The following is a 22,136-nucleotide window of genomic DNA, read 5'->3' as shown; positions in this document are numbered from 1 at the left end:
TTTCCCCCTAATATTTTTCCCTTTTGGTTATTTTGATTGATTCTAAGTCAATAAATATATTTTTCTGAAAGTTGTAAACCATCGTACTGACTTCATATATTTTGACTTTCCCGGATGCAGTAAAGCAATTGTTAATAAAGAAGTCCCAACGTTTTGTCTTCTGTTAAAGGTACATCAGGTTAAGATTACTAGATTAGGTCTCTAACGAGGGGGCACGGGGGCTTCCTCCGTGGTTTCCTCCGAGTACCCCGGTTTCCTCCCCCAGTCCAAAGACATTGCCATTTCCAAACCGTCTGTATGTGTATGAACGTGTGTGCGATTGTGCAAATACACTGTGATGTTATGGCACCCCGTCCAGGCCAACTCTCCGCACCTTGTGCCCATTTAAGATGTAAGATTTCTCATTTCCAGATGACCGAACTGCTTTCAAAATGCATCCAAACTACAAACATGTCGTTACCATTCGCGTTATTTTATATACGCCTTTCCTAACCCGTCCAGTGTCGCTTTATATTTATGTATGAAACATTCATGCACTTTTAAATATGTCATGAATACACAAAATCCTTTTCGATGAAAGTTTCTAATGAGAATTTCATAAGAACCAACTTCAACACCATGACCCACTCGTCTCCGTTAACGTGTGTACGCGCCGAGTGAGATGCTGAGATGCTGAGATGGTTCGGTTCCCAGACACCAGCACCTTGTTTGCGCTCAAACAAACGTTACGTTCCTCACGCCGTGTTTCAGGAAGAAATCTACTCACCTACACGTTTATCTCCTCATCCTGTTACTGCTAACACACACGTGGAATTTCACTGCGAAAACACCAGAAGAGCCGATATATCTTATCTTTAAACACACACACACACACCTCAAATATTTAAACAACCCTGTTATTGTAGCGTTGGAAATATTCAGTGCATTAACAGATCGGGATTTTCTAGTGTTTGTTTTTCTACACACTCATCTTCTCGCTTTAGTCTCAGAGATGATCAGCTTCAGCATATATAAGAGGCGTGAGTGGATCAGACTTACTCATAACGCCGTCCTGACATTACCTGCTTCTAGGTAAGACATCAAGCTTACAGACGTGTGTGTGTGATTTTATTCAGTATATAATATTCAGTATAGTACACAATGTTTCAGGAGAAACAGAAATATACAGCAGATGTAGTAAGGTCAGTTCAGTGCGCTACAATCTGTGTGGATACTTCTAGGTTCTTGGGCCGTATATACGTGTACACTGATATATATTTTCAGCGGTCGTGATATTAGACGTGAAGACTGAAATCTGATATTTATCAACAGCTCGACCGTGAAACTATTAGTGTTGAGTAATGTATTATATCACAACGTCTCATCGATGACCGTAATAACAATGAAGTGGAGCAAATTATTACTTACACACACACACACTTTAAGTCAGATGTACAGCTGGATCCATGATTTATGTCTGTATGGGGTCTGTATGTATTAGAACAGTGAAGTGCCTGATGCGCTTGTGGCTTATTTTGAATTACTTAAAAGGTTCTTATCCATGATGTTCGGATGATTTTTTTTTTTTAACTTTATTAAATGCTGCTGGTTTTCTGCCCAGTTTTACTCCAGATCCTGAGAGAGAGAGAGAGAGAGAGAGAGAGAGAGAGAGAGAGAGAGATGCTCACCATGCTGGGTCACGGTCGTGTCGGTCACATGATGTTGCTCCTCTGCGCTTTTTCTTTGTGGGCTGAAACTGTGATGTGTGGCTCCAGCTTCCTCAGTCCAACCCAAAAACCACAGGTGAGTGTGTGTGTGTGTGTGTGTGTGTGTAGTCATGCTTTCATATCTTGCTAGGGACCAAATGTCCCCACAATAGTAATAGTAGCAGATAGTAATATCTTACAGTTTTGACATTGTGGGGACATTTGGCTGGTCCCCAGTGAGAAAAACTGCAACTTTTATTGAAATAAAATAAAAAACTAAAAGGTTTTCTTTTGTTTAGTGAAGTTAAGGTTAGAGTTAGATTTAGATGAATCAATTACAGAGTCAGTTAAAGTCAGTGACCGGTCCTCATAAGGACAGAAAGACAAACAGCTGAAGACTTGTTTGTGTGTTTATATGAGTAGTTCTATTTACAGATGATGAAGTGTGTTTCAGGCAGTAGGGATGTGTGTGTGTGTGTGTGTGTGTGTGTGTGTGTGTGTGTGTTTAGAATCGTGGAGACCGAAAGCCACCTCGGGTGGGACGGAGGACTGCAGCTGAACTCGAGGCTCCTCTTCCTTCCGAGGAGAAGATCATGGTATGCGAACGTTCGGGCGAGAAATAAAAGGAAGAAGTAAATAAATGACGTTCTGCTTCCGTCAGCGCTGCACGAACCCTCAGCCTCATAAAAACACTGCGCGTGTAAACGTTCAAATCCGACATTTTATTCATCAATTAACCTTCAGTTCAGTCAATAAAATACACACGCACCTCCACTCCACTGAGATAAAGCCAGCTGGAGAATGCGGTGTGAGTTAGGGAGCGTCTACAAAGTGACATGTTTGAAGAAGATGAAGAGATCAGTGCCGTGTGAACTAGATGACAGTAATGATGCACCTCTGAGAACCTCTGGACTTTGGATGTAGAGTCAAATAATCACTCTTTACAACCACGGTGAGCAGAAGGTGGAATGAACGAATTAACTAGGGTACATAGAGAGTTACAGCTGCGTGAAAAAGTTTGCACCCCCATGGTTTTTGAATGGATGAAAGGAAAAGCGTATCTCTGTGTTATAAACATGTACATCTGAATACAGATACAAATACGAGGCCACTATTAGAAAGGATCTCAGGACATCCAGAGACGTGCATCTGGACTGGGATCCCGACAAATAAGTCGTGAGCGAGAGGGCAGATATGAATCTTTCGGGACAAACAAAGAGCGCATTCAGAGCTGTGTGAAGTATTTACAGCACTCACTCATTTATCCTTAGTAACCGCCTGATCAGGATCACGTTAGATTCAAGAAACTGCTAGTTTCTTTATATTAAAAAAAAAAAAACTAAACTAAATTCGTTAGAAAATATCACGAGCGGAGACCAGACTTCTCAGACCGTGCGGACATTTGCGTTTCTTCCCCTGGGTTTTAACCTCGTGAACTGATCAGTGGGAATTGTCCTTACGGCTGTGCAGGTGAGCGCACCGTTCCAGCTGGCCGTGTCTCTCAGTGACACAGAATACGAGGATTATGGTCCTGTGCTACAGAGGATGTTACTGGATGTCCTGGGTGATCCGCCTACTTTGGGTGGGTTCTGATGTCTCTCTCACACACACACACTTATAAGAAGTAATACCGACACGGTGAAGTCACACGTGCTTGTTTTTCCATTTTTTTCCCCCCAGATGGAGCCAACTAACAGCAGGGATCCTGATTCATAACACTCTCTTTCAAATTACACATTATTAAAACAACAGATCGTGAGGAAAATGAGAATAAAGTGACGATATGGCGATCTCGTCAGTGTTCAGAGTTTCTTTCTGTTTACACCACGTTTACGTGTACACAAAACTAAAGGATTTTCTTTTTTTTTCTTAAAATCTTTTATAAGTCCTTTAAAAAAAAAAAAGAAGAAAAGTTCAAAATCAGAAACTACTTTAAAAAAAAAACAAAAAAACTATGTCTAGCTTTCGTAAGCCTAAACATCTTGGGGTTTTTTTTCAGCTCAGCGGTTTCTGAGTTGTAGTTGGGGTGGGAATTTTACAAACTGGACATTTTTTATATTTCTTATACCTGGCAACCCTTCAGCAAGTTGTTTTTGTTGTTGTTTAGAGTAAAAAAAACCCTTGCGTTCCTACAAAACCCACACAAACAAACAACAAATAAAACATTGTGATTAGATAATAGACTCAGAAAAGTAAAAATGGCGGAGAGCGAGACGTGCCAGTTTCTCCCCTGTGACGATTTTCCTTCTCTTGAACACATTGGAAGGAAACGACGCTTTATTCGCAATCGTGTTCTGTTTCACGTGTCATATTCCAATTTTTTTCCCCGCACAGGATACATTTGCAGCTTGGTCGGAAACACAGCGTACGAGAACACGTTTATCCGACCCGATAAAAGACAGCAGGGTACGTCTGAAAACTGAATCATCTGATTACATCAGCAAACTTTAGCTAGCTAAGCAGGTAGCTATTCACGATCTGAAGGTCCCGCTTCCACCACGCTCTAAACCACTGTTTGCTGTTAAATATACGACTTTTAATAACGACGATTAAACACTTGACGTAACTACATGCAGATCTTACGTTAAACATCGGTAGAAGGTTTTCCAAAGAAACGTACAAAAAAAAAAAAAATATATATATATAATATAAACAACCATCCTTTTATTTATTTTATTATTTTTTTATCCTAGAGATTAGTACAAAACATAGTGAACCATAGCCTGGATTTGTTTTTTTTTTGTTTGTTTTTTTAAATTCTTCATAAATTCTTTAGAAAAGGCATAACTTTTTTTTCAAGTTTTGTACAAAAATATTATACATGAATATTCAGAAACAAAAATATTACACATCAATATTCAGAAACACTTATACAAACAAACCAATGCAGTAGATTGTCTAAGAATTAAATAATAATAATAATAATAATAATAATAATAATAATAATAATAATTTAAACGATTTTCCAGCATCATCAAATGACTTAAATTCATCTTTGGTTTTCTGACACTGTGCTTTATAATTACTTTAAAAGGTGCATTTGGTTACAATTTTGTATTTTAAAACTTTTTCAACATTTGCTCTGTAATGTTTAGGTGGGTTCAAATTATTGTTATTTATTCAGTTTTGTTTACGCCCCCATTCTCCCTCACTCCATTTTCAAGAGGCTCCGCCCTCAGGAACTCAGTTGGCCAGTAGAATGTCTATAAAATGATTGACAGGAGGCACACCCAAACACAAACAAGCATTCCGGACCAAAAAGACGCTTTTCCAAACATGTTTTCTTTATAACCGACTTTAAATGAAAAACTTCTGCTTATACCACGTCTTTAATCCATCGTTTTTCTTTATCATTTCCGAGTAAGTATTAAAAATTTTTTTGACTCTTGCACCTTTAAAGTTTAAATGTAGATATTTTTTTTGACTTTCAATCAATTTCTGGCTCTTCGGCTTTTAACAGAGAACGATTCTGACACGCTTTTCCTCTCTTATAAAGTCTCTGTAATTTTTCCATTCTGTCTCCTTAAAACAAAACAAACACACAAACAACAACAACAACAAGAGGTCCTGAAAGAAGGTTCCTGAAAAAGGTTCCTGCAGTGAAAGAACATCGAACGTCAGTCGTTTTAAAGTCAAAAACAGAAACAGCTTTCTGTTATGTTGCTTCTTCCATTCAAGAAACAGGCTGTGTTTCTCCAGGCTCAACATTTGACCTGGGCGTGCAGCAATAATAATAATAATAATAATAATAATAATAATAATAAGAAGTGATAAGTAATAATAAAGAGAGTGGAGATGTTCAGGTGTTTTGTTCCTCTCTGTTCTGCAGCAGTCTCTGCTCCACTCTCTGGTTCATGCGCTGCAGGTCTGAGTGGATGCTCGGCTTCTGAGAGAGATCTTCCTGAAGACTCCGAGCGATTTCTAACCGGGAGAAATCTTCAATACGCACTAGCTTCCTCACCACCTGCAGACACCGCTCCCTCAGGGAAAACACTAACACACACACACACACACACACACACACACACACACACAAGAAACAGAGTGAAATGAGCCAAAAATTCATATAAGGACCAACTGGGCACTTACAAGAGAAGAAGACCTTAGCTAGTTACCTAACCTAATCTAACCGCAGGCACTCGGAGCTAGTTACCTAACCTAATCTAACCGCAGGCACTCGGAGCTAGTTACCTAACCTAATCTAACCGCAGGCACTCGGAGCTAGTTACCTAACCTAACCGCAGGCACTCGGAGCTAGTTACCTAACCTAACCGCAGGCACTCGGAGCTAGTTACCTAACCTAACCGCAGGCACTCGGAGCTAGTTACCTAACCTAACCGCAGGCACTCGGAGCTAGTTACCTAACCTAACCGCAGGCACTCGGAGCTAGTTACCTAACCTAACCTAACCGCAGGCACTCGGAGCTAGTTACCTAACCCAACCGCAGGCACTCAAAGCTAGTTACCTAACCTAACCTAACCACAGGCACTCTGAGCTAGTTACCTAACCTAACCTAACCGCAGGCACTCGGAGCTAGTTACCTAACCTAACCTAACCGCAGGCACTCGGAGCTAGTTACCTAACCTAACCGCAGGCACTCGGAGCTAGTTACCTAACCTAACCTAACCGCAGGCACTCGGAGCTAGTTACCTAACCTAACCTAACCGCAGGCACTCCGAGCTAGTTACCTAACCTAACCGCAGGCACTCGGAGCTAGTTACCTAACCTAACCTAACCGCAGGCACTCTGAGCTAGTTACCTAACCTAACCGCAGGCACTCGGAGCTAGTTACCTAACCTAACCTAACCGCAGGCACTCGGAGCTAGTTACCTAACCTAACCTAACCTAACCGCAGGCACTCCGAGCTAGTTACCTAACCTAACCGCAGGCACTCGGAGCTAGTTACCTAACCTAACCGCAGGCACTCCAAGCTAGTTACCTAACCTAACCTAACCGCAGGCACTCCAAGCTAGTTACCTAACCTAACCGCAGGCAATCGGAGCTAGTTACCTGGTAGTGTGATGTTGACCACAGATACTTGGCCATTTTCCAGCGCATTGGGCAAGTACATCTCTTTATTATTCACAAACATTGGGTCATCAGTCTCAGCATCACGAAACATCCACGGGTGCCCTGGCAGAAATAAACAAAGAGCTTCATATATGCTTCATCTTTTCTTGACATTAAAATAAATATATATATATATATATATATATATATATATATATATTTATATATATATATATATATATATATATATATATATATATATATATATATATATATATATATATATATATATATATATACACACACACACACACACACACACACACACATATAGACTCAAGCCCTATTTGGACTGGATTAGTTTATCAGGAGTAATAAAACTCTCTCCAAACAGACCAGGAGGCTCTGGAGTTGTGAAGATGATGATGATGGTGATGATGATATATTCTGACAGGTCTAGAGGACTTCTAGAACGTACTCGAGTGTAATAATATGGATTTGTATTTTACGCCGGATTTATTGAAATTAATGAACCTACTTTCTAACAACTTGACAACTCCTTTGATTTTTATTTTGACCTTTAAAATCCTTGTTAAAAGTCTCGTTTCAGACGTTTAGACTCTAGCCTGGCGTACTGTTGTGCTTTATTGTCAAACTAGCTTTTAAAACGAGCCCTTATTATACATTTAATAAACCTTAGCATCAGCAAAGGAAAATTCTAGGTTTGCCCGAGTTAGCATAATACACAAGTAAACAAAGAAATAAACAAATTTTGTACTGTTAATTTGTATTTTTTTCTTTTTGAACACTTTAAAGGTGCAGTACGTGAGATCTCTAACGGTTTGATGGGTTTGACATTTGAATGATTTTATTTCGTAATGATTTAACTCCTGGTAGCTCACTCCAGCAGATGTTCATGAAGCTCCGCCCCCAGGATCTTATGCTGCGTTCGTAGTAGAGGTCGACCGATTGATCGGCTTTGCCGAATAATCGGCACCGATAACCGATCGGTTAAGGGCAAAAATCCACCAAGATAGTGTTTCCCGGTTGCAGCTGAGAAGAAGGGTCCACTGTCATTGTTATACAGCACGAGAGCGGCCTCTAGAGGTGAAATAAAAACTATCACTGACCAATTTTGTTGTGTTTTTTTTTTTTTCTTCTTAATTTTAGATGTCTCTACTTTTATGTTATTTGGGGTGTTACTTTGGATGTATATATTTTATTTTATTGAATATTTCTTAATAGTTAATATATATTACTATTTATTTCATTTTAAAAAGTATAATACATTTGCATGGTGCAGTCAGTACTGTTTATTTGTGTAATAACTTTCAGCAATATTTTACTCCGAGTCGATTAACCGGTTATCGGCAGGTAGGTCCCGCCCGACTTAGTTATTGGTAAAATCCACTATGGGTCCAGTTCATGGTGCCTTGTAAGCGGTCATTTGTAAATTGTAATAACATCACTTACATCCACGGAACATACGATATGCGAAGTGGGGGAAAAAACAAAAAACATGAACACATCCTCAAAAGTGTGTCACTTGTTTGCTCTGTCAGACCATAAAGCTTTTAAAAAGCTACTTTAAGTGCACTTCGACAGTTACAGGCCTGAGTGGCTATGAGTTCTGTTCTACTGTAGTGAACTTTAAACATTCATACAACATTTAGGACTGAAACTGCAGCACAGCAGACAATATAGAGAATGCTTGGTATTAGTATCAAGATGACGACCCCAAATTTCTGTGTTTTTTTTTCTTTTTACAGGTTGTATTCGGGTAATTACAAGTTGTAACTTCACCTCGAACGCAGCATTAGATGGAATCCAAACATAAACAAGCGTTCCGGCCCGGAAGCGTTTTCCCAAACGTGTTTTCTCAGTGAATTTATAAACTGTTGCTAAAACCATGGATTAACCTATGTTTATTTATCACGCTCTACATTTCTTCAAGATTATTTAGACAAGTGAGAGATTTTTAAAAATCGCCTGTTGCACCTTTAAAGTTTAAATAGAGTTTAAATGGACTCTTTCCTGTTAGTTTTCCAGCCCTGATGAGGAAGAAGGACAGACCCACAAAAGTGTTCATCCTCCTCCCGGTCTGCGGCTTCAGCTCGCCGTAAGACTCCGGCTGTCCCTGGAAATTAATCCACAGCAGCTTGACGGTGCGGGGACTGCGGTTACAGAACAGCACATGAGCCGGGAGCCGAGTGTTCAGCGAGCGGACCAGAGGGAGCTGCTGCTGCCGCTCCCCGGCCTCCGGTGGCTGAGGCATGGCGGACAGAGCCGAGCTGCTCCCCGGTGGCGTCAGAAATGCTGCCGAGTGATCAAACTATCGAGATAAAATAAAATAAAATAAAATAAAATAAAATAAAATAAAATAAAATAAAATAAAGCTCTCCGCTCTATAAACACGCAATAACACTGCTAACGTGGAGAGTGTTTACACCTAGTACGTGCCTCGCAGTTTGTTTTCATTCCGAACGCCCCCGAAGAAGAAAACTCACAGCGCTCATTACCTCCCCCTAGTGGAGACACGGGTTCCTTCGCTGTTATAATGCGCTCCACTCTTCCGGGAAGGCTTTCCAATAGATTTTGGAGTGTGTGTCTGTGGAGATTTGCGTTCGTTCAGACTTTTCCAAAAGAGCATTAGTAAGGTTGAGGTCAGGCGCCGATGATGTTTGGATGTCGAGGAAGCTCCAGTTCATCCCAAAGGTGTTCAGTGGGGTTGAGGTCACAACTCTGTGCAGGATGCTCGAGATCTTCCAGTCCAACCCGAACACCGTGTCTTCACGGAGCTCGCTTCGTGCACAGCGACTGGAACATTCTTGAGCTTGTTGGTTCCAGTGAAGAGAACGTCATCCTATATATTCATGTGCTGAACCCCAGATGACAGGATCGGGACCAGGATCAGCCCGACCACCCCCCCTGGACTTTTGGTTCGGCGGCACGGGGTACTCCGGGATGTCTGGAACACACCCTGGATGGGCCGCTAGCACACGACGACACATTCACACACTTTAGCCGAAGTATAGCGAAGTATACCGTTTACCTGCATGTTTTTGGAAGGTCGGAGGAAACCGGAGAACCTGGAGGAAACCCATCCCACACGGACACCGAGAGAACATGTGAAACGCCACACGGGCGGTAACCCGAGTTCCGCATCGAACCGGGGAGCTCTGAGACCATCCAGTTTTTTAAAAATAAATAAGTAAATAAAATTATTAAATATTCCTAATACATATACACATTCCAGATTTTATTAGAGCATGTAGTACTGATCAGCAAGAATCCTTGGAATATATTACGGTCATAAATACGCCAGTGAGTGGAACTGAAACATGAAATATGAGGAAATATATTACACAAACTATACTGCGTATGTGTGAAGTGAATCTTAAGTGTGTGTGTGTGTGTGTGTGTGTGTGTGCGCTTTAACGAATGCGTATCGTAGGTCCTTTAGAAACCAAAGTTCTCAATCTACACACAGATCTTTCTAGAAAACACACGATCTTTTTCAGTGTTTAACACGCGTATACGCCCAAAAACATCATCCATGGCGAAATAAAACGGGAGAAAACGACGGCGATAAAAGTAGACGTGAAACATACAAAAATACAGTAGGTACAGTCGCGTCTCTCGTACGATTCGTCAACGATAAGGTTTTTTTTTTTGTTTTTTTAATAAATCACAGGCTGTCCGTTTCAAGCTGCAGTCACGGTGGCACACAGTACCACACCCAACCCCTTATCTACACACACAGAGCGTCATCGCGCTTTGGCCAATAAGGGATCGTCACACAAAATCCCTCATTTTTACAGAAAAGCCTATTTATATAACATCAAAGAGGAACAACAAAATAAAAAAAAAAAAACAAGATGTGATGATTATGATGTGCACATACTTTGCTATGTCGGGGAAAAATGCTGTTGTGTGTCGTTCTGATTGAAACAGATTTCATTAAAGTGACAACTCAGTGTTTGATTTCTCTCGCTCTCTCTCTCTGGCTCGACACTCTTCCTCTTCCTCCTCCAACTCATCCACCGCTTTTGATCTCCTTCCTGCCTCTCTCATTCGCTCGGAGTGTGGGGTGTGATGGAGGACGGCTGACGTGATCGAGATTCTGTGTGCGTATGCGTGGCGCTGAGGTTACAGGCAGAGCAGGCGCGAGCCTTCCACACCCTCCTCGCCCTGAGGGATTGTGGGTAAGAGCGCCGAGCGAGTCAGACCCCAGAATCGCTGAGGACTCAGATCCTTTTTCATAGCTGTGAACTTCCAGCCCATGTGAGAACCGCAGGTCCGGCACTGCGCGATGGTCCACGCGTACCTGAAACACACACACACACACACACACACACACACACACACAATTTTCCACATTTCTTTAGCTTAGACATTAGATTGTGCACTCATTTATTAATCCAGTCATACATTTATTAGACGATTCATTCGTTCATTTATTCGATGATTCATTCGTTCAATACTTCATTAGATGATTCATCAGACTGTTCATTCATTCATTAATTAGTTAGCGTGTTCATTCATTTGTTCGTTCAATACATCATTAGATGATTCATTAGTTTGTTCATTCGTTTATTTATTCATTAGTTCCGTTTGTCCATGTATTCATTAATTTATTAGTTCAGTAGGGTATTAATTAATTGATTCATTTTCACATTTACGCACTTTTTCGACATTTTGGAGCGAAAAAGCACAGGACTGCATGATAAAATGATCATTATTGAAGAGACAGTTCCAGCTCTAAAATCTGATTGGCTGAGCCACGCCCCTGAAGTGACGGATTTTTATTTTTCTTGCTTTTTTTTGGGGGGGGGGGGGGGGGGTTTCGTTTCATTTGGAGCAGTGTGAAAATCCAAAGCAAAGAAAACCAAAAGTAGCAGTTTTACTAAACTAAGGCGTGAAAGTGCACAAAGGGGTTAAGTGCTAAGCATGACGGATATTTTCAACGATAAATACGTGAACAATTCAAAAATAAAACTTAACGCAGGATGAAAAACACTTGATTTTGCTCCAGCGGTTATTTTTTTCCGTCAAAAATTTGTGATGTAACTTGGAGGTTTTTTTTTTTATTATTGTTGCAGAAAACGACCTGAATCGGCGAAATCGAAATCTTTCGCTGCGATGTTCGTCGGTAAACGAGACCTTTCAGCTGTATTCGTGTTCGACGCACGTGACTCGATGAGGGCTTTGGCTGGATGCGAGTCGCGATCACGTCACGTGACGCGCCGCTGCCCGAATCTGCGGTAATTAAAAATAAATAAATAAATAAAAATCGTACGCTCCTTCTGAGTATTGCGGCGTTTGCGTGATTTTGCCATAATTGCGTGAAGGATTGTTCAACCACATGAATGATGAACACGTGAAATAAAGTGCCCGAGTCGACAAACCCTGATTAGCTAGCTTCAGCTAACTTCTCCGGTAACGCTCTCGGCCCTGTTTAAAATCAGTGAGGATTTATGATTGCGCTAAAAGTCTGGAAGCTTTTCCTGGTATTTCGGTTTGAGATGAAACTCCCGAATGAGGACTAACGGTCTCATCTACGTTCGCTTTTCATGAGTTTACGGCGAAACGCCTGCGTCCTCGATCGTCTCGACTCCGTCGTTACGGCATGCTCACCCTGGGAACCAGCTGTGCAGAGTGGAGGGTCTCCCGATCAGGTTGAGGTTGCTGGCCTTGTAGACGGTCAGAGTCTCGTGGACGTAACCATGAGGATTCACGTAAGCTGCCATCGGCCCACACAGAGACAGGCTGCGGAGACGGAACGAACAGTACCACACCATACACACAATAAATAAAAAGATCGCTAAGGCGACCCAAGTAGTCTAACAGCACTGTTAATTCATCCAAGCTAGCGTCTTTTTTTTTTTTTTTTTTTTAAAGCTAAGCATAAATAGCTAGATTCCAACCACAGCATGAATTCTGAAAATCTGATTGGTCAGATTTCTGTATAACAGTACGGCTCGGACGTGAGTTCAATTCGATTTAATTTAATTCCGTGACCTGTATAGTGCTTGTAACGACGGACGCCCATCACAAATCGGCTTTACGGAAATATAGAAATGACGGATATGAATTTGAACTGTGTACGTTTCTTTTAGCTCTGTCTATATATTTATATATATATATATACATACATACATACATATAGTCACTCTAATCGCACTGGAATGCCAGGTTTGTAGTGCAAGTGTAGGTTCGGACATCTACGTACAGGTTAAGTAAGAAATAAAAGTTGATTATTGTCCTACCACGGCTATTTCGCTGTTACTATAGAAACGATAACATCATAGAACGAGTGTAGGGAAAACCCTGCAATTTGAGTAACTAATCATTTCCTGTCTGGAATGTGAGGAAGAAGAAGAAGAAGAGTTTCAGCTTGAAATGGAGTGTGTGAGCGAGCGTCTCACCTGAAGATCTCGTTCTTGGTGGTGATCTCGGTGTCCTGGCACTGCTTACAGCACAGAGACGTGCACTGCGGCGGATACAGAAAACACACAACAGCATCAAAATACTGACTTTGAAAAGGCTCCTGATAAGTCTGTATACACACACACACGCGCACACACACACACACACACACACACACACACACACACACACACACATACATACATACACACACGCACCCTGTCCATGATGTCCAGCTCACAGCGGAGTCTCTGAATGGCACTACCGATCCTCAGGAGCTGCAGTCTGAGGGCATCGTCTATCGGCAAACACGCTGCCACCCTGTAGGAGAAATCTACACACACACAAGTGAAATTTACAAACAGAACTACAAACGATAAGCAGTTGGAAGTAGGCCTATTGCCTGCTTGCCTAGGGTTGCCAGGTCCGTTTCTATCCCCCACACAATTCGAAAAGGACTTACTGCTGTGGTTAGATTTCTTTTCAGGATATGGTATATTCTACAGAGGTATGTCGCAACACTCAACCCCTCTTACACACATAGTGCGTGTTCCACGTCGACATTAGACGAGTACGGTCGGGTCTGTAAATATTTGGACAGCGATAAAGACACCGTCTACTACAGTTGAAATGAAAGTCATCCAATTTCACCTTTACTATGATGGGTTCGTTTATATATATATATATATATATATATATATATATATAAAAATATATATATAAAAGACTGGCCAGCAGTCTTAAAATGGAAACTCCCGAGCAGGATGTACTTCACCATGAGTGTGTACGAGTGTGTACCTATAGCGTTAGTAGGCAGCGATTCGTCTTTGAGGTTCTCGTCCCATTCGTGGAGCTGCTTCTTAACTCTGCTCATTAGAGTCTCCTGTATAACACACACACACACACACACACACACACACACACACACACAACATTAATATAATCAGAAAGTAAATTAAAATCCAAGCTCCACAAATGATGTTTAAAGAAATTGATCTTTCAGAGCTTTTTTTCTTTTTCTTGGAAAGTATCAGTGAGCTCCTGAATAGCGTCTGTGTGTGTGTGTGTGTGTGTGTGTGTGGAGAAAAATGAATCTTTGACGGATTAAAAACTCACCGAGTCGTACAGGGAGTAAACCCAGGACGGCCATGGGGTCATACTAGCAGGAAACAACCTCCTCTGTGAGAGAAAGAGGAACGCGTAAAGAGAGTGTCGGTGTATTAAATGAGAACGGAGACAAAGTGTCAGGCTTTCCGTATTAGTACGTGTTCGTTACCCGTCTGTAGGTGTGGCAGCGTTGTGCTTGGCTCTGCGGCGGCGCGGGTCTGGCATCCGGAACACGTCTGTGCAAGCGGGTCGAGAGCTGCAGCGCGCTCAAAGGGTCCATCAGAATCCGTTCGGGCAAAATCTGCACCTTTGCCTGACGGATCCTAAAAACAAAACCAGCGATCGTTCGTTACTTGACGGACTTTATTTTCATTCGTCCGGTTGATGCGACGGCACCGTGTCGCGTTAATGCCTCACCCGTCTGCCTGCGTGCGGATGTCGTGCACTTTAAAGCGCTGCCGTCCGACGGCTTTGATTTTCACCGTCTCGATGCCGTACTCCTGCTCCTCGCGAAAGGCGTAGATCTCCGCCGTCGTCCCGAACTCCGCCTGCAGCTCTCCTCCGCCCGAATCCGGACTGCAGAGAAGTGACTGTTAGGTCGAGTTTCTTCTCAGCACTTTAAAAGTGAATTATTAATCTGGATTGTGAGGGTCCTTCATCGCGCGCAGGAGAATTACCCGGCTGCGCTGCGCTCATGCCGATTTCAGACTATAATCTAAATATATACTATAATATTAATATAAATGCACCTTTAATAGCACAACTGGATTGACGTGAGTGTGACAGATATACATGGATGGATTTTAAATCAGCCCAAAGCACCTTGGTGTAACTCTACACGCTGGTTCATCATCTAATAATACCCGTAATGACGAACATTTTATCTTTCGTCACGCGAGACGAATTCGGATGCAGGGTTTCCGGAGCGCTTACCTGTGCGCCAGCACGGCGAAAGTGCGGTCGTGGCTGACCAGGTTGCGGAACATGCTGACCTCCTGCGGTCTGAAGAGCTGCAGCGGCAGCGTCTGACCCGGAATCAGGATGAGGGTGGCGTGAGGGAGGACGGGGAGACTCTGCACGCTGTCGTCGTCGTGAAGAGTGCGCCCGTGGAACTCCTCCATGTCTGAACCCAGGTACTAACGCAAACACACACACAAAAACGAGTCTTATAAGTAAACCGTCACTGCCACCTCGTGTCATCAGAGCGCGCACCTTCTCCCTTCTCCTCCCTCCCCTGAACCACTTAAAAAATGGAAGATTATCGCTATGGGGCTGATCAAATTAAAGCGTATGAACGTACTTTCTTTGCTTAACGAGTTTGTACGTTTTCCAGAACGTGGTTCGGCTACCTGCTGATAGCGGCGCGTTGGGATTTACCCCGTGCTTCATCTCTACCTGCGGCGGCGCTTTAGTCTTTCAGCTGCTCTCATCTCGTTATGTGCACACTCAAACAGATCGGCTTTCCTTTAAGTAATCTACAAAGAACACCAGGTCTTAAAGCAAGACCCGTGAAGTGTTAAAGATGATAAATCCGGTCTCACAGCGTGCGAGGTGGGCAGGCTGGGGTCGAAGTTGATGATGCTCGGCTTTTCCGCACCCTCGCTGTCGCGATCCTCTGTTTCCATGTCATCTTCTTCCTCCTCCTCGTTTTCTACACAGAACACAGAGAAGGTCAGTGATAAGGTTGTAACGTAACGTAACGACACTATGGTAGCGGGTCACTGTTCTCGGCTGAGCTTTAAATCTGTAAATCTTGCACACGACTGCGATTCCAATAGTGTATTCTGTTTTTAAAAAAATTTCAATTGTACGGCACGAGAGCGGCCTCTAGAGGCGAAATAAAAACTATCGCTGACTAATTTTGTCATGTTATTTGAAGTGTTTTTAATTTTTATTATTATTATTATTATTATTAATTTTGCACTTCTCTATTTTTATTTGTTATGTGTTGTGTTACTTTTTGGGTCAGTTTGGATGCATATCTTTTACATACTTTAATATTTATTATTAAATAGTTAATATATTAATATTTATTTCATTTAAAAAAAGTACAGTACACTTTCATGGTGCCGTCAGTACTGTTTAATTTTCTAATAAAAGTTTAGCGAGATTTTACTCTGAGCGTTATGTTTTCGCTCGGTATCGATTTTAAAAACTATCGGTCGATTAATCGGTTATCGGTATCGATAACTCGACACCTCTATTCTTTTCTAATGCGTCTGCGCCTTCGTGAGTTTACAGAGCTTCACCACAAGCATTTCAGCGTACAATTGTCTCTGACGTACTATGCGTATGACAAATAAAATGATGTCGAGTTTCCGTACGTGTCTAAGTTTAGTGTTCGAAGTATTTGGATTTAAACCCAAAGTGGGTGTGTCTTAAACCGAAAGAGGACAGGTGTGTCAGCATGGTGTGACAGTTCCGCAAATGCAGCTATATCTAGCTACGTTTGGTGGCTAAACGCAATAAATAGTACAAAAACCAAACCAAACCAACATAATAACAGAGTACATTCTGGATCTAATCCTTAAAAATCTCTACATGGCCAACATTTTCAACGAACAGCTCAAATTGATTCACGTATCCCCCCTTGTCTACTCGTAGATTCGACAACTCTGATTGTTTGACGTATTTCAACTGGTACCGCGGTTCCGACAGGACCGCCGGGGCGCTACATAAAACAACAAGCGGGGACCTCACTAATGTGAGATGGGAGAAAGGGGGCGGGGCTTCACCTATGCAACTGTCAATCATTCCAAACTCTGATGCTGATTGGATCATCTGTTGTTGTTGTTACTAGGGGAGGAAAAGAGGGCCACTCTTTTAGTGGTGGTGGTGTTGTTAAAATTCAGAACTTCAGGTCTGTTTCTGGCAAAACTTCCTAAAAAAAACATAATAATAATAATAATAATAATAATAATAACAATAATAAGTGCGCCATTTTAGTTAATGCTTTCATTTTCACTTCGCTCAAGGTTTGTTTTTGTTTTGTTTCCAGAGCTCCTACATGAACTGTTTGGCTGTGGATGTGGATGAAAACCTAAACACGTGTGGGAATATATCTGGCAAGCCTAAAGCTTGGCATGTCTGAAATCCCGGGTTAATTCCGGGTTAATCCTGGGTTAATCCTGGGTTAACCCTGGTCAGCTCCGTGGCCTTGGAAAAGTCTGCGCAACGCACAAATGCTGGCGTTTTAGCGGAAGTGTGTCAGCTTTTGTTTTCAAGCGCGTTCAGGCGCACACTCACCCGGTAAGAGCTGTAGCTGGTTCCCCATGTCGTCGTTAATGTTGTTGTTATCAGCTCCTTCTCTCTCATCAGCCATGGCCGTGTGTTTACACCATGATTACTCTCCCAAAACACGAACAGTCTGAGCACAGTCACGGAGAAGAAGCGGAGAAAACCAGCGCTGCGCCCTCTACTGTCTGGAGGAGGAACTGCAGCGCGCTGTTCAAAACTGTACAAACAAATCGTATTTTTAAATAAAAAAAATACACTTTTTAAACTTCAAATCTCCAAATAATACCTCAGTATTTCTTCTTAAAGCACTTTTACACTTGATACACTCGATATAGTCGTCTAGGTAGTAACATTTTACTTGTTTTGTACCTTGTCTTAATGCTACATAAGCACCGATTACAAAACTACAACAATTATTTTATTTAACATTCCTACATCTTCTAGGTAAATGTGCATAGATACTAAACATATACCTATATATAGATATCCCAGCACTCCTAAATGTCTCAATAATATCATGATAATTTAGTTTTATTGCGTGGGAAAATATTCTAAACTGTCACAACAATGTCAACCCACACAAACAAACAAACAAACAAACAAGATGGCTGACTCTGGTTTTCTGTTTTAAACATTCACCTGGAAAATTCACCTGGAACCTTAAACATTCACCTGGAAAATATTACAGGTAAAGAATTTAATAATGATATTTAATCCTCAGTTTCTCGCTTGATTAAAGATAAAGATAGGGCTTTTAAAATGTGCCATAGGGATATGAAAACAGGAAATCTTACAATGTTGTATAAAAATATTTTTGGGCATTTTAAAGCTATTTAAAGTGAAAGGATGGGTTTATAGAGTCAGATAATGTGTTATAGTCACTCATATGAAACAATCGTTATTTGTTAAAATCAGAATTTTAAAAAACACATGAGAGTAACATTTTCCCTAAAACCAAACATGAGAGAAAAGCTAACTAAAAAATTAATTAACTGATTAATTAACAAAAAAAATAAATAGAAAATGTCTTAATAACATTAACACTTTCTGCATTTTCTGTTATTAAGGACAATACACACACACACACACACATTTTTTTAAATAAATGCTTGAAGTTTATGTTGATTATTTAATTTTTTTTTTAAACACGGGGGTGAAAACTTTTGCATTTAGCTGTATTATAAATGTATGTATTTGAATGATAAAACAACAGTAAAAATAATACACCAGGAGTTTTTATTTTATTTTTTATTATTAGGTGAAACTAACACCAGCTATAGTCATGTTAAAGAAACTTTTACCATTTTATTTACCAAACAAAAATATTTAAAAATAAAAAAGTATTAATTAAAATTGTATTTAATTTTTAAAAGTACCCATCCAAATATCTCTCTCTCTATATATAATATATATATATATATATATATATATATATATATATATATATATATATACATACATACATATACATATACATACACACACATATATACACACACACACACACACTGTGTATATATATATATAAGTATTTGATTTGTATATATATATATATACACACATTTTTTTCTTTACATTTGTCTTTAATTTGAGGAGCTTGAAAACCCCCCCAAAAACACTAGAAACCATCACAGAAATTCTAATGGTTTCCACTACAAATGCCATTACAAACCATTAGATAACCATTAAAACCATTACCATAATTGGTTCTTAATGGTATCCATTAGACATAACATGCCACCAATAGAAGGTTACTAGTAGTGACCGACAGGGACCATTACAGTTTCCATTAAAATCAATACAATTCCCATTAAACCCATTACAAATTCTATGAGGGTTTCTGTTTTTTTTGCAGCAGGGAATTGTTTTGGGATAACTGGAAGGTCCTGATAAAGATATTCTCTGTGTGTGTGTGCGTGTGTGTGTGTGTGCGCGCGCGCATGTGTGTGTGTGTGTCCATGCACAGGTACTCGATGGCTCTGGCAGTCTGTGTGAGTGTCCTGCTGCTGCTTCTCTGCGCATGTGTATCTGTGTGTTCGGCTGATTATTATTCCGTGTTAGGAGTTCCTCACTCTGCCTCAGAGAGAGAGATAAAGAAAGCGTTTCACCAGCTGGCCCGGAAGCTCCACCCAGACAGGAACCACAGCCCAGATGCTCAACACGTCTTCACCCAGGTTGCACAAGGTGTGTATCCAGACACACATTCTTTTTCCTATATATCCCAACACCGCTCTGTTCATCTCTCTTTCTTCCTCAGCCTACGAGGTGCTGTCTAACCGAGAGAGACGGAGAATCTATGACCAATCCGCCGAGATGGAGAAGAAGCAGGATTTTGCTGGTGATGACCAGCATGGTTCCTATGGTAACAGTGATTTCCTGGCCTTCGGTCTACACGAGCTCCTAAATATGCTGCGGATGGAGGATGATTTCACGATGTGGGAAGATCATGATGTTTGTCTGGGTCAGGGGTGGAGCTTTAATATGTGGGATGAAGGTCAGGATGATGATGGTGATCATCTTAGCGATATGTTTAGTGTGCTGTGAGGTCAGAGAGAAGAAGAGTAAATGTAAGGTACAATATGGATTGTATTTTAATGTTATATTAAATAAAAGTATCAGTTTTAAAACAATGCTTATGGTAGTGATTCATTTTGAATCCATGCGCATGCATGATTACTGAAGATGAACCAAACTTCAACTGAGTCAGCAAAATTTCAAATCTTTGCTCAACTCTGCTAGCGTGATTATAAATCATTACAGTGTACAGGTGTAGAAGAGGAAAGACACACAGTACAGTAAGTGTGTTTATAGGATGTTCAGTATGAGTCCTGGGATGAGCACATGACAGTTTTTATGATTCCAGCAGCAGTTTTAGGCACTAATCTGCAGTATCCATGTGAGATTATCTGCTAAAGCAAAGGCACAACTTGGGTATAAATTGTTTATGGTAATTTAGTTTACAAAAATCTTTCTTTTTTTCAGTGCTTAAAACATCATTTTCACACACGCACACAAAAAAAGATTCACTTCAACACTGCTGCACTCCAGTTTAGTAGGTGGCAGTAATGGACTTTAATTTGAAGAAGGGGGAAAAAAAGAAGGAGAAGAAGAAGCAGGATTGTTGCCAGGTCCTCATTTTACTAAAAACATTTGTTTAATTGCTGGGCTTTTTCTTTCTTTAGGTTAAATTACATGAGTGTTCTGTAATACAAAGTGGTTCTGATTAGATGGCAGTGAATGTACAGGTTTTAGGACCATGAGGTTTTGGGAAGACTGCATCATCTTAATCCTGATTCATTTAAAAATGTTTTGTAAGGATTAGTAAAGTGTAAATATTTCAATATGATTGTAAGGGGGCTAGTCATGAATTTGAGCTTTATACACGTCTGTCTGTCTGTCTCTCAAGCTACAGGTCTGTCTGCCTGTCTCTCAAGCTATGTGGCTCTGTCTCTCAAGCTACATGTCTGTCTGTCTCTCAAGCAACCTGTCTGTCTCTCAAACTACGTTTCTGTCTGTCTGTCTCTCAAACTACGTGTCTGCCTGTCTCTAATACTATGTGTCTGTCTGTCTCTCAACCTACGTGTCTGTCTGTCTGTCAAGCTACATATCTTTCTCTCTAGCTACATGTCTGTCTCTCAAGCTACATGTTTGTCTGTCTCTCTAGCTACATGTCTGTCTGTCTCTCTAGCTACATGTCTGTCTGTCTCTCTCTAATGCTACATGTCTGTCTGTCTCTCAAGCAACATGTTTGTCTGTCTCTAATGCTACATGTCTGTCTGTCTCTCTAGCTACATGTCTGTCTGTCTCTCAAGCTACATGTCTGTCTGTCTCTCAAGCTACATGTCTGTCTCTCAAGCCACATGTCTGTCTGTCTCTCAAACTATGTGTCTGTCTGTCTCTCAACCTACGTGTCTGTCTGTCTCTTAAGCTACGTGTCTGTCTATCTGTCAAGCCATGTGTCTGTCTGTCTGTCAAGCCACATGTCTTTCTCTCTAGCTACATGTCTGTCTGTCTCTCAAGCTACATGTCTGCCTGTCTCTCAAGCAACATGTCTGTCTGTCTCTTAAACTACGTGTCTGTCTGTCTGTCAAGCTACATGTCTTTCTCTCTAGCTACATGTCTGTCTGTCTCAAGTTACATGTCTGTCTCTCTCTAATGGTACATTTCTGTCTGTCTGTCTCTCAAGCTACATGTCTGCCTGTCTCTCAAGCAACATGTCTGTCTGTCTGTCTCTCAAGCTACATGTCTGTCTGTCTCTCAAGCAACGTGTCTGTCTCTCAAGCTACTGTCTGTCTGTAATGCTACATATCTGTCTGTCTCTCAAGCTACATATCTGCCTGTCTGTCTCTCAAGCTACATGTTTGCCTGTCTGTCTCTCAAGCTGTGTCTGTCTGTCTCTCAAGCTACATGTCTGCCTGTCTGTCTGTCTCTCTAGCTACTTCTCCGTCTGTCAGCATGTATTGTTCTGTTCAGTCTACATGTCTCTGTGTCTTTCAGATCTCTCTGATTTTCTACGTACATTAGTAATGTATAAACACGACACTATATGTGATCGTGGCCATGATTGTGGCGTTTAATACAGAGTGTGAGATGTGATTTTAAACTGATCGTAACATACATTAACAATGTTTTATTGCGCAGGTTTTTATGGGGACATGGCAACCCGGA

At 41.1% G+C, this 22,136-nt stretch overlaps 4 protein-coding genes across 6 annotated transcripts; 2 read left to right on the top strand and 2 right to left on the bottom strand.

Moving 5' to 3' along the window:
- The first annotated feature begins 1,031 nt into the window (after positions 1–1,031).
- ghrl (ghrelin/obestatin prepropeptide) lies at positions 1,032–3,544 on the top strand. The gene is made up of 4 exons (XM_053636510.1): positions 1,032–1,782; positions 2,195–2,281; positions 3,156–3,267; positions 3,366–3,544. The coding sequence occupies exons 1-4, from the start codon at positions 1,579–1,581 to the stop codon at positions 3,377–3,379; spliced, it is 417 nt and encodes a 138-aa protein (XP_053492485.1). The 5' UTR covers positions 1,032–1,578; the 3' UTR covers positions 3,380–3,544.
- Positions 3,545–4,344: 800 nt separating this feature from the next.
- vhl (von Hippel-Lindau tumor suppressor) lies at positions 4,345–9,948 on the bottom strand. The gene is made up of 3 exons (XM_053636509.1): positions 8,769–9,948; positions 6,696–6,818; positions 4,345–5,678 (listed from the first exon to the last, which is right to left on the bottom strand). Exons 1-3 carry the CDS (start codon positions 8,968–8,970, stop codon positions 5,485–5,487), a joined length of 519 nt encoding a protein of 172 aa, XP_053492484.1. The 5' UTR covers positions 8,971–9,948; the 3' UTR covers positions 4,345–5,484.
- Positions 9,949–10,507: 559 nt separating this feature from the next.
- crbn (cereblon) lies at positions 10,508–17,594 on the bottom strand. 2 transcript variants are annotated; one of them, XM_053636505.1, is made up of 11 exons: positions 17,478–17,594; positions 15,773–15,882; positions 15,165–15,367; positions 14,649–14,807; positions 14,401–14,554; positions 14,241–14,303; positions 13,923–14,007; positions 13,343–13,458; positions 13,124–13,188; positions 12,333–12,464; positions 10,508–11,022 (listed from the first exon to the last, which is right to left on the bottom strand). In XM_053636505.1, exons 1-11 carry the CDS (start codon positions 17,551–17,553, stop codon positions 10,845–10,847), a joined length of 1,341 nt encoding a protein of 446 aa, XP_053492480.1. In that variant the 5' UTR covers positions 17,554–17,594; the 3' UTR covers positions 10,508–10,844. The 2 variants fall into 2 exon arrangements, with proteins under 2 accessions (XP_053492480.1, XP_053492481.1); XM_053636506.1 differs by lacking the exons at positions 15,773–15,882; positions 17,478–17,594 and adding an exon at positions 15,581–15,764.
- Positions 17,595–18,067: 473 nt separating this feature from the next.
- On the top strand, positions 18,068–20,087 carry zgc:152986 (uncharacterized protein LOC101884054 homolog). Of its 2 annotated transcripts, XM_053636508.1 has the most exons (3): positions 18,068–18,156; positions 19,435–19,652; positions 19,726–20,087. In XM_053636508.1, exons 2-3 carry the CDS (start codon positions 19,442–19,444, stop codon positions 20,010–20,012), a joined length of 498 nt encoding a protein of 165 aa, XP_053492483.1. In that variant the 5' UTR covers positions 18,068–18,156; positions 19,435–19,441; the 3' UTR covers positions 20,013–20,087. The 2 variants fall into 2 exon arrangements, with proteins under 2 accessions (XP_053492483.1, XP_053492482.1); XM_053636507.1 differs by lacking the exon at positions 18,068–18,156 and having other exon boundaries at positions 19,331–19,652.
- Positions 20,088–22,136: the final 2,049 nt, after the last annotated feature.

Source organism: Ictalurus furcatus, chromosome 11 (genome assembly GCF_023375685.1).
Source record: "Ictalurus furcatus strain D&B chromosome 11, Billie_1.0, whole genome shotgun sequence".
NCBI lineage: Eukaryota > Metazoa > Chordata > Actinopteri > Siluriformes > Ictaluridae > Ictalurus > Ictalurus furcatus.
Note: the sequence above shows the minus strand (reverse complement) of the source record. Positions and strands in the feature narration are given on the sequence as shown.

What these genes read in the sequence shown, in the direction of transcription:
- ghrl (XM_053636510.1), top strand. Translation starts at nt 1,579, where the DNA reads ATGCTGCTGGTTTTCTGCCCAGTTTTACTCCAGATCCTGAGAGAGAGA. An exon ending in GTCCAACCCAAAAACCACAG is followed by an intron (nt 1,783 to 2,194) that starts GTGAGTGTGTGT and finishes GTGTGTGTTTAG; the next exon opens with AATCGTGGAGACCGAAAGCC. An exon ending in CTTCCGAGGAGAAGATCATG is followed by an intron (nt 2,282 to 3,155) that starts GTATGCGAACGT and finishes ACGGCTGTGCAG; the next exon opens with GTGAGCGCACCGTTCCAGCT.
- vhl (XM_053636509.1), bottom strand. Translation starts at nt 8,970, where the DNA reads ATGCCTCAGCCACCGGAGGCCGGGGAGCGGCAGCAGCAGCTCCCTCTG. An exon ending in GAGGATGAACACTTTTGTGG is followed by an intron (nt 6,819 to 8,768) that starts GTCTGTCCTTCT and finishes TATTTCTGCCAG; the next exon opens with GGCACCCGTGGATGTTTCGT. An exon ending in GGTCAACATCACACTACCAG is followed by an intron (nt 5,679 to 6,695) that starts GTAACTAGCTCC and finishes TGTGTGTGTTAG; the next exon opens with TGTTTTCCCTGAGGGAGCGG.
- crbn (XM_053636505.1), bottom strand. Translation starts at nt 17,553, where the DNA reads ATGGCTGATGAGAGAGAAGGAGCTGATAACAACAACATTAACGACGAC. An exon ending in TTTACTCCCTGTACGACTCG is followed by an intron (nt 14,008 to 14,240) that starts GTGAGTTTTTAA and finishes TGTGTTATACAG; the next exon opens with GAGACTCTAATGAGCAGAGT. An exon ending in AGCTGGACATCATGGACAGG is followed by an intron (nt 13,189 to 13,342) that starts GTGCGTGTGTGT and finishes TATCCGCCGCAG; the next exon opens with TGCACGTCTCTGTGCTGTAA.
- zgc:152986 (XM_053636507.1), top strand. Translation starts at nt 19,409, where the DNA reads ATGTGTGTGTGTGTGTCCATGCACAGGTACTCGATGGCTCTGGCAGTC. An exon ending in CTTCACCCAGGTTGCACAAG is followed by an intron (nt 19,653 to 19,725) that starts GTGTGTATCCAG and finishes TTTCTTCCTCAG; the next exon opens with CCTACGAGGTGCTGTCTAAC.